This window comes from Sebastes fasciatus, chromosome 12, assembly GCF_043250625.1.
Source record: "Sebastes fasciatus isolate fSebFas1 chromosome 12, fSebFas1.pri, whole genome shotgun sequence".
In the NCBI taxonomy this organism is placed as follows: domain Eukaryota; kingdom Metazoa; phylum Chordata; class Actinopteri; order Perciformes; family Sebastidae; genus Sebastes; species Sebastes fasciatus.
The window spans coordinates 5,455,066-5,474,467 of record NC_133806.1 but is presented as its reverse complement, the minus strand read 5'-3'; the positions used below and the strand labels follow the sequence as shown (position 1 = coordinate 5,474,467).

General features: G+C 40.4%; 1 protein-coding gene across 2 annotated transcripts in view; it reads left to right on the top strand.

Annotated features, from left to right (window-relative positions):
• The window catches only part of gabbr1a (gamma-aminobutyric acid (GABA) B receptor, 1a), an 85,089-nt gene that overhangs the window by 50,528 nt on the left and 15,159 nt on the right, over positions 1-19,402 (top strand). For both annotated transcript variants that reach the window (XM_074652794.1, XM_074652793.1), the window contains 6 exons: positions 369-614; positions 2,421-2,484; positions 3,387-3,464; positions 10,443-10,593; positions 14,856-14,988; positions 18,677-18,793. In XM_074652794.1, the coding sequence (XP_074508895.1) occupies positions 369-614; positions 2,421-2,484; positions 3,387-3,464; positions 10,443-10,593; positions 14,856-14,988; positions 18,677-18,793 (789 nt within the window). The remainder of the gene's footprint in view (positions 1-368; positions 615-2,420; positions 2,485-3,386; positions 3,465-10,442; positions 10,594-14,855; positions 14,989-18,676; positions 18,794-19,402) is intronic.

Here is a 19,402-nt window from a genome sequence, read left to right as displayed (position 1 = left end):
TCAATTCAATTCACCTGGGCAGGTTATATTATTAAAAAGGGAATAATAACAATAATAAAAATGATTCTAGATTAAAAGTTTTACCCATTAACCATATGTCTCTACATTAAATATAAAGCTACAGCCAGCAGGCAGTGATCTTAGCTTAGGCTGAAAGCAGGGCGAAACTGGGGTCGATTCCTCGTCATTCACTTACCTCAAAAATCCTCCAGATGATCACAACACTGCTTCCCTTTACATCTCCTCTTTGCTGTAAAGTAATAGACATATTAATGTGTAATATTATTAATGTCTTCTTCGCAGCATTGTATTTCTTCAGAAGAACTCCTCCTTGATATCTTACCTGTCTTGTTTTTTTTTTCTATCAGACATCGCAGGAATTTATCAGCGCCTTGATGTCTCGTCTGGGTGGAATGAACCCAGAGGAGACCGGCGGCTTCCAGGAGGCCCCCTTAGCCTACGATGCGGTGTGGGCTCTGGCCCTTGCCCTCAATAAGACCGTGGCACCACTGAAGGACAAGGACCGACGACTGGAGGACTTCAATTACAACAACCATGACATCACCTCCGAGATCTACAGGGCCCTCAACACCAGCTCCTTCGAAGGTGTTTCGGTACGTGCAGAGGATGAGAAAAAAAAAGGATGTACAGACAATAAACACAACTGTTAATGCTCCCATAGTGAGTTATCATACATGAATAAGCAGTTTAGAAATAGTCCTTGTGGACGGATAGAAGGACCTGAGTGTCCACTATTTCTGGAGGGAAAATAAGAATAGTTGAATTTAGAGTAATAAAGTCACTAATAACCGTTCGCATACACTCCCTGGACACCTTGTTAGACAATCCAGCACAACAGCTCTGCCACGTATTCTACCTTTACTAAGCTTACAATGTTAGAACTCCCAGAGAGGTGTTAATGTAACACCAGCTTTCAGAGGATGTATAGCTTTCCTATGTATATTGACAATAAGGGTTGTTTTTTTTTGAGCCGTTTCCAGAACAGAAGTACTCGCCATCCAATCGCCGAAAAATGCAATTCTTGCAGATATCTCCAAATGTCAAAAGTTTTTGATACCAAATCACAACATGGCTTTTTCTATGGTGTTCTTCAAGGTGTTTTAATGTGGTATTTTAGAGGGATTATTGATATTTTTTATCAATTCTCGAGTGGTAAAAAAAATGCTGCAACAACTTATGAGCCATAAGGGAGCATTGGAATGACCATCATATTCTTTTATCCTAATACTTCTATCGTAATGTTCTCAGCCCTTATAGGGATGTGTATTGGCAAGAATTTGGCGATACGATACATACCATGATACAGGAGTTTGCGATATATTGCAATACTGTAAGCAAAGTGACATATTGCAATTTTTTAAATCTAATTTTAGGAAAACTGTAGTATAAAGAACACACCACCATATCCATAAAATCTGAGTAACTTTGTACTTTGTTTTGCAAACAGAACAGTGGGATCTGCATTTACCACAGTTCCTGTAACATACAGCATCATAGCTCTACTTTGAGAGGTCGCATACACTGAGAGGGCGTATATCTTTGCAAATTAAATAAAGTATGGACTGAGTTCATCTTTGCATGTTTTTGAGAATTGATACAGAATCACAAAACATAATGTCACGACACTTTTATATTTTTGATATTTTCTTACACCCCTAAGCCCTTATACAATGAGCTAAGCCAGGGGTCGGCAACCTTTACTATCAAAAGAGCCATTTAAGACAAAAAAAAATCTGTCTAGAGCCGCAAAACATTTGAGCATTGTGATGAAGGTAACAGTTTATAGTCTAAGTATATAGTATATAAGTCTAATGCAGTGAGGGCCAAAGAGCAAATGTACTACGGAGTATTAGAGCGACACTGAGGGAAAAAAAATAGGAGATTTCCTGAATAAAGTCGTAATATTATGAGAATAAAGTTATAACTTTCCGATAAAAAAATCTTAATATTACGAGAAAAAAGTCGTAATGTTACAAGAATAAAGTCATAACTTTACGAGAAAAAAAAGTTGTAATATTACGAGAATAAAGTCATAATTTTACGAGAAAAAAGTCATAACTTTATTCTCAAAATACGTACCATAGACCTACAACAATGAGAAATAAAAATGAAAATGTAAACAAATAAACAGTTATTCATTTCCATTTATAAAAAATCCACAGGGAGCCACTGGATAGGGGCTAAAGAGCCGCATGTGGCTCCGGAGCTGCAGGTTGCAGACCCCTGAGCTAAGCTAACTGGCTATAGCTTCATATTTAGCATACACACATGATTGGGGTATCAAGCTTCTCATCTAACTCTTGGCAAGAAAGCAAATAAGTGTATTCATCAACATGTCAAACTGTTCCTTTAGTCGTTTGCAGTAATAATAGAAACACTTCCTCTTGTGTGTGTCTCAGGGCCAAGTGGTGTTTGACGCCCAGGGTTCCAGGATGGCAATGACTCTTATCGAGCAACTGCAAGGTAAAACACTCCCACACTGTCCTCCCACAGATGTTGTATTGCATTAAACAGTAAATGTCACTTATTCATAAAAAAATAAAAAAATCACAGCAGACTGTTTTCCTCGTGTATCGATTGTTGCTTTCAGCTCATTTCAGAGAAAAGCCTCTTTTTTTTTGGGAGGGGATTGTCGCAGACTTCCCTGCGATTGGTCTCAATATCCTATAATTGCACATGATGCAGGAATGTGTTGACTCAAGGCTTCGCTCTAATTGGGCACAAGCCTTTCGTTTTAAGCCGTTTCTGGAAATGGCATCCTATTTGTCACCAGTGACTTAATGAGTTTCCCCGCACAGGATAAGGTTGAGGATTATTTTCTACCTCTGTTCCCTTTGGCGTCCTAAAGGATGAGGATTTATAATCCTGCCCCTTTCCCCTCACACTCTGTCTCATATTTCCTGTTGTGGTGTCGAGGTAATTTGACATCCACAATGAGACGACCTGACTTGCATCCCTGAATCACTGTGGGACCTCATCAGTATTCCTGGTCAAGACTGCCACATAAGCTCCTTTTTTTTTCTCTCCTTCCTTTTCTCCTTCTTCTCCCCTTGGTACTTCTTTGTTTGTCCTTTCTTTATGCACGTCTTCATCCCTCATTTCTTTTATCTTTTCATTGTGTATCCTTTCTGTACCCACGCATAACATTAATATGAAAGCATGGGAATGATAGAAAAATAGTTTAATAGTGGTTTTATGAATAGAAAGTAGTTCTATCAAGTTTTGTTGTATTGGGATCTGATCCCCCACAAAACACCAGGGAAGGAAATGAAATACACAAGCATGACTAATTAAACTTTCTTTTTCCTTTGTGCTTTTATTTCACTCTCTCACTCTCATTTTTTCTTTCTCGTCCAATCATCTAGGAGGCAGTTACAAGAAGATCGGTTACTATGACAGCTCTCAGAAGAACCTCTCCTGGTTTGGCAATGATGTTTGGATAGGTAAGATGGAGTTCATGACACCGTCTTCACTCAGCTTCCTGTGTCCTGTCTGTCACGATGTGAGTCAACAGGGTCACATTTCTGTGCTTTGACATTAGACCTCCTCGTTGGGGCTTAATTTAGACCTTCTCACTTTGTAAATGACATATAATCATGCTGGGTTTTCTCTAACCGCTAGTTTGGGTGAAACTAGTTATTTGGATGCTGACGCTCGCCCAAAAAGAGCAGCCTGCACACACTCACGCTCCAACATGTGTTAAAATGTTGGCGCAGCAGATGCTCAGTAATCAAACTGGGCAGCAGCTAGGTTTGACTGACGAACCCAGGAGTTTTCAACGTCTAACACTGCGGGTTCACACACACACACAGTTATCTGCGGGCTACAACTCTTTTTAGCACAGATTTGTTAACATTTTGGCAAACTGGCACCATCATAAGTATGCCGCATTAGCTATTAGCAGTTCGTCTTTGCAATGCACCAATGGATGTACAGACAACTGTCGCTGGATTACTTTGATACCGAAGAAAAGTTACAAATGTGAGGATTTTCAGGCAAGTTCTGGAATATGACGTCTTTTTTCTGATTTTGGACGTTTATTCGGGATGGACATTGCAGATAATGATATCCTCAGAAAGTGCAAGTCACACTCAATCTTTGACTGGGTTATGACTCCAAAAAGGAGTGCGAGTTGTGAAGCAAATCGCAGCAATCAGGCACCTTAAAAAGCACTTTACAAAGTGAAGCTTTCAAAGTACCTTAATGGCCTCCGTGAGCTGCGTGTCACAGCCTCTGATGCAGCTCCAACTGCTGACCGAGTTGCTAAGTGGGACAAACCAAATTCTACAACACCTGCCCGTTGTTTCAGGAACACCGACATGCACCTGTCTTTTTCACCTTTGCCTTCACGTCTCTCCCTCCGCGCCTCAAGCCTCACAGCCTCACAGACCAACTTTGTTTTTTACATCAGTCTGCTAAAAGACACAAACCTTCTATCTAACTCCTGCCGCCTGTTTTTCTAGTTTGCTGTGAAAACCCATTACTGCTGATTTTCCTCAGACACCAAGACCAATTCTGTGGTTGTTTACTGGCACGTCCCTCCCTGGAGAGGTGACATACTTGTGCCTGGACAGAGTGTGCCACTAATCAATCCTGCACGCCTCGGTGGTCCGTAGAGAGCCGCCTTTTTTAGGCTTTTAAGGAAATGATCAGTTGCCAAGGCTTAACCGAACCCAGAAGAGGTAGTGATTCCAGGTCAGCATCAGCGGCGAGGGACGGGTGACCTGTATGCATGTAGGCAACATGTCCGTCACCAGGCCAGCTGCCAGCTCTTTAGTTTGGCTTGTTGACTGGCTCTGTGTTAGCCCAGTTAAAACCCGCCGGGTCGGAACTCGCTCTCTTACTTGTCAGAGGTGAGTTTTGTTGCATTATTTCCTCTATTGGAGCTTGATTTCATTGTTCACTGTTCACCAAATAAAGACACATCCATCTGACATCTACTTGTTGAGAGGAAATGAGTAATTTCCTGCTCTCTGGAGCTGACTCAGTCTGGGGAAGTTTTTTTTTTTTTTTAACAGGGAGGGAGGCGGGTGGTGGTGCGCTTGATTTGCTCCACGCTGACAGGGTAGAGTACACATGGGGGTTCTCAACTTAACCCCGCCGCTTGTTTTCCTGTGTGTTTACCAGGCGCCTCCCTGCCTCACTTTCTCACTCTCTTCACGGTCGCCCTAACAACCACTTCAGCTCAGCTCGTCTTCTAATCGCTGTGGCAACTGTTATAGAGCCTGGTCTCCATGGCAACACCCTGTCCTGATTCCTTGATCAAGGACGGAGGAGGGTTTAAATGGTGCAAACGCATTGACTGAATGGACGCTCGACACATGCACACACATATACACAAACACACGCAGTGTTAATTATTACTGTTCCATGCTGTTCATTCACATATACAGTCTATAGTATCCTCTTGTATGCATAACATAATAGTAATAGTGATAAATGTGTGCTTTATGTCAAATTGTATATAAAAAAAAACATTTAAACTAGGGCTGTCAATCGATTAAAATATTTAATCGCATTAATCACACATTAATCCCACATTTTTTATCTATTTCTTCAAAATGTACCTTAAAGGGAGATTTGTCAAGTATTTAATACTCTTATCAACATGGGAGTGGGCAAATATGCTTGTTTTACGCAAATGTATGTATATATTCATCACAGGAAATCAATTAACAACACAAAACAATGACAGATATTGCCCAGAAACCCTCACAGGTACTGCATTTAGCATAGAAAAAAATGCTCAAATCATAACATGGCAAACTGCAGCCCAACAGGCAACAACAGCTGTCAGTGTGCTGACTTCACTATGACTTGCCCCAAACTGCATGTGATTATCATAAAGTGGGCATGTCTGTAAAGGGGAGACTCGTGTGTACCCAGAGAACCCATTTACATTCACATATCTGGAGGTCAGAGGTCAAGGGACCCCATTGAAAACGTCTACGCCAGTTTTTCCTCGCCAAAATGTACCTCCTTTGCAACAAGCTAGTATGAAATAATTGGTACCGATGGATTCTGTAGGTTTTTCTAGTATCATATGATGCTAGTATTTTCACTCTAGCTTTAAAACTGAGCCCGCTACAACCTAAAAATTGTTGCGTTAATGCATTAAAGAAATGAATGGTGCTAAAACAGATTTGCGTCAGCGCGTTATTATTGCGTTAACTTTGACAGCCCTAATTAAATTACAATAAAACAGGATAGATGATGAAAATAAAATGTAATTTAAATAGAAACAAAACTTTAAGTCATATTCAATAAAAGCAAGAATAAAAACATGAGATGTTTCTTAAAAGAATAAGAAACAGTTGTTCTCTTTGTCCTGCTTTATTATCACAGACATGTCTGAACTAACCGCAAACGCTCGACTCTCACACAAACTCACCTCTTTCATGAAGCCGTGATGTTTAGCCCACGAAGGTCTAGGGCTTGTGGGAAATGAGGTTTGTTAAGCAAAACAGAAATATTGAATATAAGATATTAGATCAATTTTTTAAAAAACCACGCCCCTTATGTAAATATATGAAGCGAGCCACACGACAGACTGTTGAGAAAGGCTCTGTTCCAAGACTTTCAGTTATCAGCATTGTTACAAATGGATTTTAATTAAGTTTTCTTACTTCTGGAACAGGACCTATAACCTCCAGTTGGCTCTTTTTATGCTCTATTTTACTTGTTAAAGTTTAAAAACTCTGGCAGCATTCGTCACACTTGGTTGTACATTTTAAAACGCACATATGTGATGAGTTTGGGTCACTGCACATTTGTGCTACTATTCAACACATCAACGTGAGTTGTGTATGCTGTCAGGACTGAATGCTCTCATATAGCTCATATAGTAGATGTACTGGAAATCTCACAGATGGACAAACACTTTTCTTTCTCAAAACATTCTCATTCTCACATTTTCTTTATGGCAGAAATGTGGAAAGCTTAAATTGAAGCCTATATATACAGGGTATCTGCAGGTCTTCAGAAGTCTTTAAAAGCATTGAATTCAGTTTCCTGAAAAAACGGCCTTAGAAGGTATTAAAAAGTATTTAATTTAATTCATAAATGTCTTAAATATTTGTATCTTGCCTGCCATAGACGGTGATGTTAGTTCTGAAATGTTTTTGTATCCGATTGTGGGCTTTTGGGATGCACTTATAAACCAGAAGTGTGATTGTTGCGACTTGAAGCTTTTTAATCCTTTTTTTGTGGAGTTCCAGTCGGCACCATCAGACCTGTAGAAAACACTGGTGTTACTGCTAACATCGTCTCATAAAGTGCCTTACATGAATTCATACAATTTACGATTTTCTTCTGCTTATCCGGTTTCAGGTTGCATTCATTTAATTAATTATATCATTAGGAATTATTAATTATATTATTATTATTATTGTTATTACTATATAAGTGACACAAGGGTGGAGCTAAGTACAACCGAACGCTGAATAAGACATTTTAGGCGACCAAAAATGTTACAATTAACTTTGATGAACTGAAAACACACTGCAAAAGGGTTAAAGTTGTAAGACGAAAACACAGACAACTCCCAGAGAGGACAACGCCGTGGTAGCAACATGTCAATCACAAGGTAGCCACGCCCTAAAGCATCCCCTGCTTTATGGTCTATTTGACTCTAAATGGGACCATAATTTACTAAATGAACATCATGCTGTATTGAAGAAGACTTGAAACTAGAGATTGAGACCATAAACTCATGTTTACAATGTTTACTGAGGTAATAAATCAAGTGAGGAGTAGGCTCACTTTCTCATAGACTTCTATACAATCAGACTTATTTTTGCAACCAGAGGAGTCGCCCCCTGCTGGCTGTTAGAAAGAATGCAGGTTTAAGGCATTTCTGCATTGGCTTCACTTTTCAGACCAAGAGGTAGTCGCCTGGTTATATACTGCTGGGAGTACAGAAAAAAAAGTGATATAATAATACATAATTTGAGGCCATATATTGTCCCTTCTGGTTTTCCATCCTATTTTCATACTTTGGTAAGCATGATCATGAAACAGTTATTAAATTTAATTCCATGAGGCATTAAAAAGTCTTAAATTAACCCTGCAGACGCCCTCTTATATTATGATATGACACAAAACGCCACTCGGTTGTGTGACGGCGGTGACATGCATCTAAACAGAGAGCATGATGGGCGTGTTGACACCCTGCGACCCTCGAGGGGGCGACACTCTGACACTTTCCTCTGACATCTGACACATCAGCTTCACGCGGGGCTGACACTCCTGCTCTGCTTCCCCTCTGACACACACACATACACACACACACACACACACTCTGTCACCCTTTACTTTTCTCTCACACACACTAATCACACTCTGTATGCACATATAAATGCTCCCCTGCACTCATATGCACCCTCGAGCATTCATGGTTACTGTATAGGTGCCTACTATGTATACAGTATATATACAGGTACAGTCCATATTGGCATATGGGGGGAGTGCACACACACACACACACAAACACACACACACACACACACACACACACACACACACACACACACACACACACACACACACACACACACACACACCACACACACACATATCTGCAAGCAGCAGTCCCAGATTGAGAAAGACGGATAGATGGTGTCTGTTGAGGGTAAAACGAAGCTCCCTGTCCATCTGCCCCTCACTGAGGAATTATTGTGCTTTAAAGTTACACAGGCATATATAGGTAGTTCAAATAAAGACACACACTTTTTTACTCTTAATTAACACCAAAGTTGTCAACTTGCTTACTAAATTACGTTACAGTATAGTATAATAATGAAATTGACATTTAAGTGAGAATCATTGTAACAGTCGAAGTTGGTTGTAAATATATTTTACTTCTCTGTGCTTCAGCATTATCAATATTTTATGGAGGTTGTAGAGTTCATGCACTGGAGCTGACCCATAAAATGTATACATGTGTACGCTACTGTGCTGTAAGCAGTGGTGGAAGAAGTATTCAAATAATTTACTTAAGTAAAAGTAGCAATACTTACTTACTTACTTAGGCATTTAAATTCCATAAGGAACATAGGCCATCGATGAACCCCCTCCATCTTCTCCGGTCCTGTGCCCTCCGATCCGGTTGTTGTACCTCTGAGTCCTCCGGTGTCCTCCGGTGTCCTCCGGTGTCCTCCGGTGCTCCTAATGGCATCTGCAAGATTTCACAGACTAGAGGAAAACAACCAATCAGAGCCGAGCTGGAGCCTTGCCGTCTCTGAGCAGCTGTCAATCACTTGCGAGCTCCGACCAAACGGTCAAACTAGGCAGCGCTGATCAAATATGAATCAATATTCTGTTACGTTAATGCCTATTTCTCGTCTAACATGTTTTCAGAAATATGTTGTAGTGTACCGTTTAGCTGTAAAATGAGAAAGTTTGTGACCTGGCAGCCATGTTGTGAACAGTTGAGGAAATACCAAGCACCGCCTGCCAGCCAGAGCGCAGCCAATAGGAACGCTCTCTCTCTCTGAAATGACCTGTGATTGGTCAAAGTCTCCCGTCACGGGCTAGATTTTTTAAAGTCTGAAAACAGAGCCATGAGGAGGAGCAGAAGTCTAGTTATCTCTCAGAACACTTGAATTACAATATGCTGAAAGGTTATTATGGGATTTTTGCCCAATGATGCCAAAAATGTACTGTCTACATGAGTTACTTCCCACCACTGTACTCAATATGAGAAACAACTCTGGACACCCGAGGCAGTGTTTTTATTTAATACGTTAAACAAACAGAAGCATGACTACCAAGTGCACAGCAACTTCTTGTTGATTAAAGTTTTGTTTTGCTTGCTGCACCGCAATAATCAGGGAAAATAAAATGCAGTATTTAGAGCTGTTGACTGCTTTTCACTCAGACGTTTGAATGTCTAAAATGTGGGTTATGCTCAAACAGAAATAGACGTGTTGTATGGCCATGTCTGAAATGAAAAGTGTTTATAGTTGTTCTGAACAGCCACAGTGGCACACATATACACAGTCACTCCTGGAAGACATTCATTCATTAGTGTTGCATTTGGTTGTACTTTTTTTTCTATTTTTACTGGTAACTGCAAAATACTTTTGTTTGGCAAGATAAAACAGATATCGATTTTGTAAAAATGGATAATGCACAAAGATTGAGTTGGCTGTTGAAACATTTAGATTAGCTAGTTACTTGGAGAAAACAAAACTCTGTCAGGATAAGAATATAGAAGTATATACTGTATATTACCGGAAGATGTTTTGTAAAATAGCGGTTTCTTGTAATCCCATCTGGGATGGGCCAGATGTTTGGCATGACACAGAAATAAAAAACAAGCTAAACTAAACTGCATACGTAAAAAGTGAGAAGTTCAAACCCTGTCTCCTTTCTCACATGTTTCTCTCTTGACGTTTCGTTCTCTTTCTGTCTCCATTCAGGTGCTGGACCTCCGGCTGATCGGACGGTGGTGATCGAAGAGTACAGGTTCTTGTCTCAGAAGCTGTTTGCAGCCGTGTCCGTCTTTGCTGGCCTCGGCATCCTGTTCGGCATCGTCTGTCTAACCTTCAACATCTACAACGGCAACGTCCGGTGAGTTCGCTAGCGCTGAATCTTATCATTTAGTTCCCAGGCCCACACTGATAGACCTAATATTCTGTGTGTATCATAGACCGTTTATAAAGATGGACGACATGACAGCTCCCCAAAAGTGAAGCCGAAACATCTCGATCGCCCCCTGGTGGCTGGCTGCAGTATAGCTCATAAATCCCGCCCTCTCCATGTTAGTGGATGGGACATGGGTCAAACTAAAAAGTCAAAGTACACATCAAATCCGTTTTTACCAAAGAGGTTTCTGTCAGATAGTTCTTATCATGCTGATGTATGTTCAAGTGTCCTTGAATTATGTCTTGGATAATCGGGAAGATCAACTAAATGGGCCCTCAGAGGTTAAAGACACAGGTTTGTTACCTGAAGGTCACCTGTCTGAGGAGGAGTAGTGAATGTAAATGACTTCTTGTAACAACACTGGGCTGCTCCAGCAGAGCGGATCATTCACCGTGGCTGCGCTCCATGTGTGAATATGAGTATTTGTAAGATGTGAGACGAGGGGGAAATAATTCACATGTTCAATAGAGATCCTTCTCTCTGTTGAGGTTAATGTAAATGCTGAATGGCACCGCTGCTTCTCGAGTTTTGGGACTCCAAAGTTGGTGATTTGGGTGTGGCTTTCCTCCATCTAGCAGCTAGTTTCATTGTCACAGCTTAAGCATTGCCCTAGACCAAATGCAAATAGACTTCCTTCAAAAACTGCCTTTTGATCTTGGATTTCTAAGCTTAATACATGTCTGTGAACCCGCCGCAGCATATCTCTGATGTCTTTTTAACATATTATTTTGATGTTTGACCCGGGTCAAAGTGATTTAAAGTCCCATAAGTCCATGAGCTTATCAGGAGTATTTTTTGGAAAGCTGGAGAGGTTTGTCCCTTTGGGGATATCCGGCTGGCTCCGGTGTGCCAGTCAGGCCTTCTTCCAGCTCTGATTATATTTCAAACAGAGTTTCACCGAGGGCTGATCTCAGCAGCCAAAACACAATGAGTCAAATCAAATCAAATTTATTCAGTGAGCTGTTTTCACAAAACGAGTTTGCCACCAACTGCCTTGTTAGGAGACAAAAATACACAACCAAGACACTTTTAAAAACAAGAAAAAGTCAGACGCAATCACAAAATGAGCAAACCTTTAGAAAAACTGTGACACTGTTTAACAATCAGGGTGCTCACGATCATGAAAATCCTGGCAAAGTTATGAAATTAGAAAAACAGTTTTCTAGGCCTGGAAATGGTTTGGATAAACAGAATGTTTTGGAAATGGTTTGAATATACGTTGTTTTGAATATTGTTTAAAGGAACAGTGTGTAACATTAAGGGGGACCTTTTGGCAGAAATGGAACCATAATGCCGGGCTTTGAAGCAAATTTTCTTAGTAGCCAAGCGGTGGAATTACAACTTCCGTGTCCGTCACGTGATGCCATCGGACCCAAAAATAGCTGCCTAGTTTGACCGTTTAATCAAAGTTTGCGAGTGATTGACAGCTGCCTCCGTTGATTGAACAGCCATAGGAACGCTCTCTCTCTCTGAAATGACTTGTGATTGGGCAAAGTCTCCTGTCACAGGCTAGATTTCTTAAAGCCTGAAAACAGAGCCATGAGGAGGTGCAGGAGTCTAGTTTTCTCTCAGAACACTTTAATTACAATATGCTGAAAGGTTATTATGGAACTTTTGCCCAATGATGTCAAAAATATTCTGCCTACTGCAGCTTTAAGTACAAACTTAGTCCAAGTCCCCATCTCTGCCCCCAGGTGGCTAAAAAATAACAGCAAATATCAGATTTTGGTCCCTTGGAATCACACATGTATTTCTTTTTATTCAAAAATATTCAGCAATAGTTCAGGGAGACGTGCACATGCAAGAGAAAAAAACAATGCCCGTGTTTCTTCTAATAGTAGCCTCAATTCAAAGCAACCCCAAGACGTGGTGCATAAAACGGAAGAAAGCAGCACTCTAGATCAAAAAATAACTCCTGCAGCGCACTGAACATCATACTATATATTCATGGTATGTAACAGCATTAAAGGGTTTTTTCAGAAGTATCAAAGGTTGGATTGGGGCCAGTGTGTATGTGTGTGTGTGTGTTAATGTGTGTTGGTATGTAGGCTGTACGAGTGTGTAGCTGTACAGTAACTAAGCAGTGTGGCCTCGGGGCAACACGAGGGCAGGTCAACGGGATGAAAGAATAAAAGACACACCTACTGCTGTAGGATGAGCTGGAGCTGAGGGGCAGAGGAAAGCTGCTGTGCTGGGTGGCTGGGTGGGTGTTATGGTACAGTACAGATTATATTAAACACACACATCTTTTGAGAGTATTATAATACTGAGATTGTCTCTAATGTAGCATTCAAGGGTGCTTTTTAACCCTATTATTCCATGTTTTTGTGTCTAACTGACTAATAGGAACAACAATTTCTGAAATTGGTCCAGTATTGAGGGAGAACACTGTAACCGGCAGCCGCTCACGGGCTGCAATGTAATCCTTTTGGGGCAAGCTGCCACCGTCATTTACGTCCATTAAAAGTGCTTGTTTTTGCCATGACAGACTCTGATTGTTATTAAAAGTGTCTGACATTATGGAAAGAGTCTCGCTCACGGAGAAGTCTGAAATCTGGCGAGGTGACATGTTGCTGGAAGACAACGGTGGAATAGTGGAATGCATCCATGGTGTAAACGTGAGTGCCAGCCGGGGAGAGTTTGTTGTGTTGGAGTACAGAAAGCGTAGCTTAGTGTTGTCTAAATGATTTTCAGTGTCATGGCTGAATATGTAGATGATTCATACAATGTGGATGAGGTCTTTGAATTCGATGGCAGCCCATATTTATTTGAGTCAGAGTATACGGTAGATTTCACAACAAGACTTCTCCTTGAGCGGGACTTGGACACAACAACAAACAAAACGGATCAAGTGAAAAGTAGAAAAACATTTTATTTCTTTGCAGGGTTCTTTCCATAATGTTGTCAGACACTGATGATAACCATCTGAGCCTGTCAGTGACAAAAACAAGCACTTTTAGTGGATGTAACGTTACATTGAAGCTGCTCACTTGTCCTCGCAGCTTGTTTCGCGGCTGCCGGTTACAGCATTAGGGTCCAATATATACAATAGAATCAGCTTTATACTAACAGGAAGTAACACAATATGTGCAATGTCAGGCGTACATTAAACTATTTAACTCAGGAACTTCAAATTTGGTATGATGGTTGACAGTAATCCAGCACTATATCACTTTCTAATAGTCCTGTATCTCAGTTGTTACCCTGCACTATATTAATTTTTAACAGTTTCTTAATTTTTTTAATACTCTGTATTACTTACTTGTGCCGTTTTTACTAATATGTTTGCATTATGGAACTGTGATGCTGGAAACTTGAATTTCCCTCGGGATCAATAAAGTTACTATCTATCTATCTATCTATCTATCTATCTATCTATCTATCTATCTATCTATCTATCTATCTAGTTGTGCCTTTTGGGGGTTAGAAGTCCAGGCTGCCCAAAATTTTGGAAATTTTTGCCAAAAACTGTGATTTTTTTTCGACTTCAATTTTGTTTCCGAAGTAGAACACGGAAACTATTTGACTGAGGAACTTCACATTTTGGTATGATGTTATGATGTTAGAAGTCCAGGGGGCCCGAAATTTTTCCAAAAGAGCAAAACCTTTAGCCCTACTTTAGCAGGGGTCAAGTAGTGAGCGGTGGTATGTGAGCCATGCTCACATTTGCCTTGTTTATTTTCATTTTTTCCCAGCTGTGAGCAGATCCCCCATTTAATTTGTGCATTGCATTATGGGAGTATAGTAATACTTTACAGCAACATTAAAAAACAACCAGTCAGTTTGCATACTGTCTGATTTGAGTATACTTGAGTTTGTCACTTTTTTTTTTTTTTCCCAGTTTCACTAAATTCCTTTATTTTGTCACTTGTCAAAAAATGTTCTAATCACCTGTAGTAGTCGTTGCATTGTTCAGCGCTTCACACTAATTAGACTAATGACTGTCAATCACACATGAAAGGAGATGCCCAGAGAGGAGCAGCGATCCATATTTGTATCTTTTGTTCGCCAGACTGTAAGAAACCAGGAAATAACAATGATAAAATATTAATTAAAAAACAACATGAGAGAAATAAACAGCAGACAGAAAGGTCGCCAACACAATTAACACTTATTTACCTACAAATTCATTCATTGTACCTTTAAGCAGAAATGATAATTACCTGTGTTTGTTTTCCCTGTTTCAGCTACATCCAGAACTCTCAGCCGTACCTGAACAACATGACGGCGGTGGGCTGCATGATGGCTCTGGCCGCAGTGTTCCCGCTGGGGATTGATGGTCACCACGTCCACAGATCTCAGTTCCCCGTCGTCTGCCAGGTAACAGGACAAAGAGACACACAGAGGTAGAGAAGAGCCAGAGGGCAGGATGAAGAGTGAGGCTGGGGATTGTCTGCAAATATGTGGTTTCATTGATAATCATTTTACAATATGTGTTGAAAAGAAGCTTAGAGGAAGTATAGAAGGTATAACATTAGTGTGTAGCAATAAGGGGGATCTATTGGCAGGAGTTGTAATATAATATTAATAAGTATGTCTTCTTTAGTTTATAATCTGTTACGACCAGTGAGGTTTTGGACCCAAATGCAGACACCTACAACGGCGTGGAAGTAGAACAAAGGCTTTATTGCCAAAAGCATGAATGGAGAATGGAATGAGGGAATGTCGAGGCTGGAAATGAGCAGGGAAGGTGGTGATCCTAGGCACAGGAGAACAAACGCTAGGGAATAAGAAACTCAGTATATAATAATGCTGAGCGGCCGAGGCAAAACTACCACTTGGCTTGAGTCAACGATCTGGCGACGAGTGACTGGAGAACCGGGGTATTTATACTGTGGTTGATGATTAGATGGGAGGAAGCTGTGCAGGTTGATCAGGTGAGTTGATTGCATCAGGAAGAGAGAGAGAGGTTGTGTTCGAATAGTCCTTTTTGCTTTGGAAGTATATGATCCTACACCTTCTCCATAACTCAAACAATTAACTCAATATTTATCATATATTTCTTTGTTTATTTCAATTCCAACCATAGTAATGAAGTGATATTTTTCACTGGTTTTCCAGGTTAGGTCAGATAATCCTATATTATCTGTTGATAAAGTGAAAGAGCAGTCGGATTCTCTAAACACCACGGTGGTCTTTTCCTAAGTCCTTCTGAATTCTCCTTCTCATCTTTCCTTGACCTCATGACGTTTTCCATCGAGGTCGAGGAAAAGTGGTTAGGAAAAGACGTTAGGACGTAATTTTTTGACTTTTCGAACGCAACCAGAGAGTCTGCATGGGAGTAGAGCCTCGCACACCACACAAACAGCCAGACACGCCCACACAAGACAGACAGGGAACTGGTCACACAGGGAAAAAGGGAAAAGACACACTAGGAAGGCTGATGGCACGGATGGAACCGTGACAATAATCACCTGAAAATAACAATTGTTGTGTTGGCTCCCCTTAGAATGAACTGTTTATGGGGCCGTACACATACCGCGTTTTTTGCGCCCTCAAATCAATTTGTTGCAAGCGTTCCCAAGTTAAACTTTCGAAACGCAATTTCATGCCAATCACAGCTGGCAGATATCTTGTCTTGCTTCTGTAAATATCAGTCTATGGTAAATATACGGAGGAGTGGTTAATCATTTTAGTGCAGGGCTACCCAGATATGTCCCACGGACTATTTTACTTCCGTCCGAGGACGTCACAACATCCGGTTGAAAGGTCAGCTAAACTGACAAAGAGAAATTTAGTGTAAAGCTACTGTGAGGAATACGGTGCAGGAAATCCATTTATCTTTGTGTTGACTGAGTTCAACTCACTTCATCATCGTCATTGCAGCACATTTTGGTTTTGGTTGCTTAGTAACGGACATAAGGGCAACATCCCAAGCACACTGGAAAGAAAAAAGCGGCACGGCTGGGGTTTTCCACGCGTTTTCAGACACGCCATGTGTACGGCCCGTCCCTATATCTACATATGGAGCATGTCCTCTTCACGGAGCCGGCCGCCATGTTTCTAGTGTAGCCCAGAACTGACAAACCAAACACTGGTTCTAGAGAGGGCCATTTGCGTTTTTGTGTTGTTGTGGCGGCCACTGTAGTTCTCCTACACACTTGGCTTGGCAAATTTGGTATCTTTAAGAATTTCGGGATCTCAACTAGAATTTTAAATAAAGTAATTTGGGATTAAACAACGTTTGGCGGCGCAGCATGTATTTATTCTGACTGGTCCACCTGCAAGACATACTGTAGCATCCAAGTTTAAATACGTATGTCAACAGTCCAGGAAAGTACACCTATTTGCTCTCATTAACATTGATTGATTGTATTTCATTTAAAGTGTTGCTGGACCTGGCAGTTATTTTTTTGTGCCACAAATATCTCACTCTGCAGTTACAGCTGTCAGTTTTAGTAAAGCCCGACCCGACTGTGAGTGTGACATGAAGCAAACCCACATTAGGTGTTGTGAAGACAGTTTGGATGTTCCTGCCTGTGGCAAGCAGACACCTGCAAACCTCATTTCAGGAGTTTGATCACGCAAAATGAGTGGATGAAAGATGATGAAAGCTTAAACGCTGACATAATTCATTAAGTATTTGAATGTTATTTTGGTATTCGGTGGCACAGACGATGATTTGCCGGGTGCCAGAATAGCACAGTAGACGATGGGATCCCAGCACTAATGATGAGTGGGAGTTCTTTCTCTGTCACCCATGTTGAGTCTTTTTGTTGTGGAGGCGAGAGGGAGATTTCCATTTCTGTCGTGTCTCTGCTCTTTGTCCCTGTCCAGTTATTCTCTCTCATGCTTTGTTCTGCCTCTCTCTTGCACTCTGCCTCTGACCTTCTTCTCTGGATAGTTGTTTTTCTATTTCTGCTGCAATCTCTCCATTTCCTCAAACTTATATTATGTCTTGTTTCTGCATCACCTATTCCATCATCAGTCTATCAATCAGTCAATCTAGTTATCTAGCTAGATGAGAGAAGAGGGGAGTTGATATTTTCATCTGAGTCACCTTCAATTATCACCGTGTGCTCAGAGCATTAAGCTTAATGAGATTGTTGAGGATGTACCTGAATACACTACTAGGGGTTGAAAAAGTTCTCCCACCTCCTCTAAATATTCTCTTTTTAAAAAAACGCTTGAATAAAACATAACAGTAAAACACAGAGCTCTTTGCAGTAAAGATGCAAATAACATCATTTCTAATAAGGAAACTAAACACAATTAAAAGTTGGAACACTGCATTCACAATGTTTTATATATATTTTACTAATATTATGGAAAACGCTATAACCATGTCATCATAATTTCTTAAGTGCAAGATTAATTTACTGTAAATGTAAGTTAAATTATTTAAATTAAAAATTAATTAATTAAAATTAATTCAATCTAAATGTTATATTATATATATTGACAGATTATGTATGTATGTATGTATGTATATATAGATATAGATATGTATTTATCTATTTATTTATTTTATTTATTTATTTATTTATTTATTTATTTATCTATTTATTTATTTATTTATTCACCAAACCTACACCCTTGAATAAAGGTATTATTATGCCTGCGCACCGGTGACTATGGAGGAAATTAAACAGAAATATCAATTTATGTCACATTTTATCAACTAATTAATACCTACATTTATTTTTAATATTACTTTTTGGTTAATTTAATGGCGTTTTAATTAATTTATCGAGTCATTTATTTATTTATTTATCCATTCATTTATTTATTTATTTATTCAAATTTGGCACAAACATCCACTTGGACTCAAGGATGAACTGATTTGATTTTGGTGGTCAAAGGTCACAAAATGCGTTTTTTGGCCATGACTCAAGAATTCTTATGCTAATTATGACAATTCACAAAATGTTTAACAGGATAAAATGATGTAGTGATGACATTTTTGGACAGACACGGATGTAAACTGCAACTTGACTGTTTGGCGGAGGCGTATAACCGCGAGGTGGTAATTCCAGTTTAATTAAAATCCTCTCCTCCTCTCCTCCAGTTCCGCCTGTGGCTCCTCGGCCTCGGCTTCAGCCTGGCGTACGGCAGCATGTTCACCAAGATCTGGTGGGTCCACACCCTCTTCACGAAGAAGGACGAAAAGAAGGAGAAGAAGAAGGTAGGGAGGAAGAGAGTGGAGGGAGGGAGGGAGGGAGGGAGGGATAAGCCTCTCAGCGGTCTCAGGAGAGCAGAGAAAGGATGGGAGAGAGGGGCCGGGCCACGCAGCATGTGTGGCGCTGGCTGATAAAAAAAGTCAAGTTAAAAACTACGCAGGCTTCCTAGTAACATAAGCTTCTAAGAAGCCAGCTCGGCATCGTTCACTACTGCAGGGTTGTAGTGAGTGCAGGGATAAGTGTGTTGGACACACACTGACATAGATACTGCTCTTTACACATGCACATACACACATGCAACATTCATGCATAGAAACATGCAGATTTGGGGCACACATAACGCGGCCCCTGATACCCACGTCATCAGCTTTATTTGCATGCTGGTGTGTATGTATTTATGTGTTTGTGTGCGTGTGTGTGGGTGCGTGTGCATCCTCTTGAAGATAGTGTATCCTGGAGCCAGCAAGATACTGCCAGTCTGCGATGTGTTGTGGGAATTTCTAAGACCTAATCAGAAGAATAAGAGATTAAGCCATTTATGGAATATTTATGAATATGGATGAGTATTAAAGTTCTATGCAGAAATCCAACCTTCGGGGGTTTATTATTTGAGC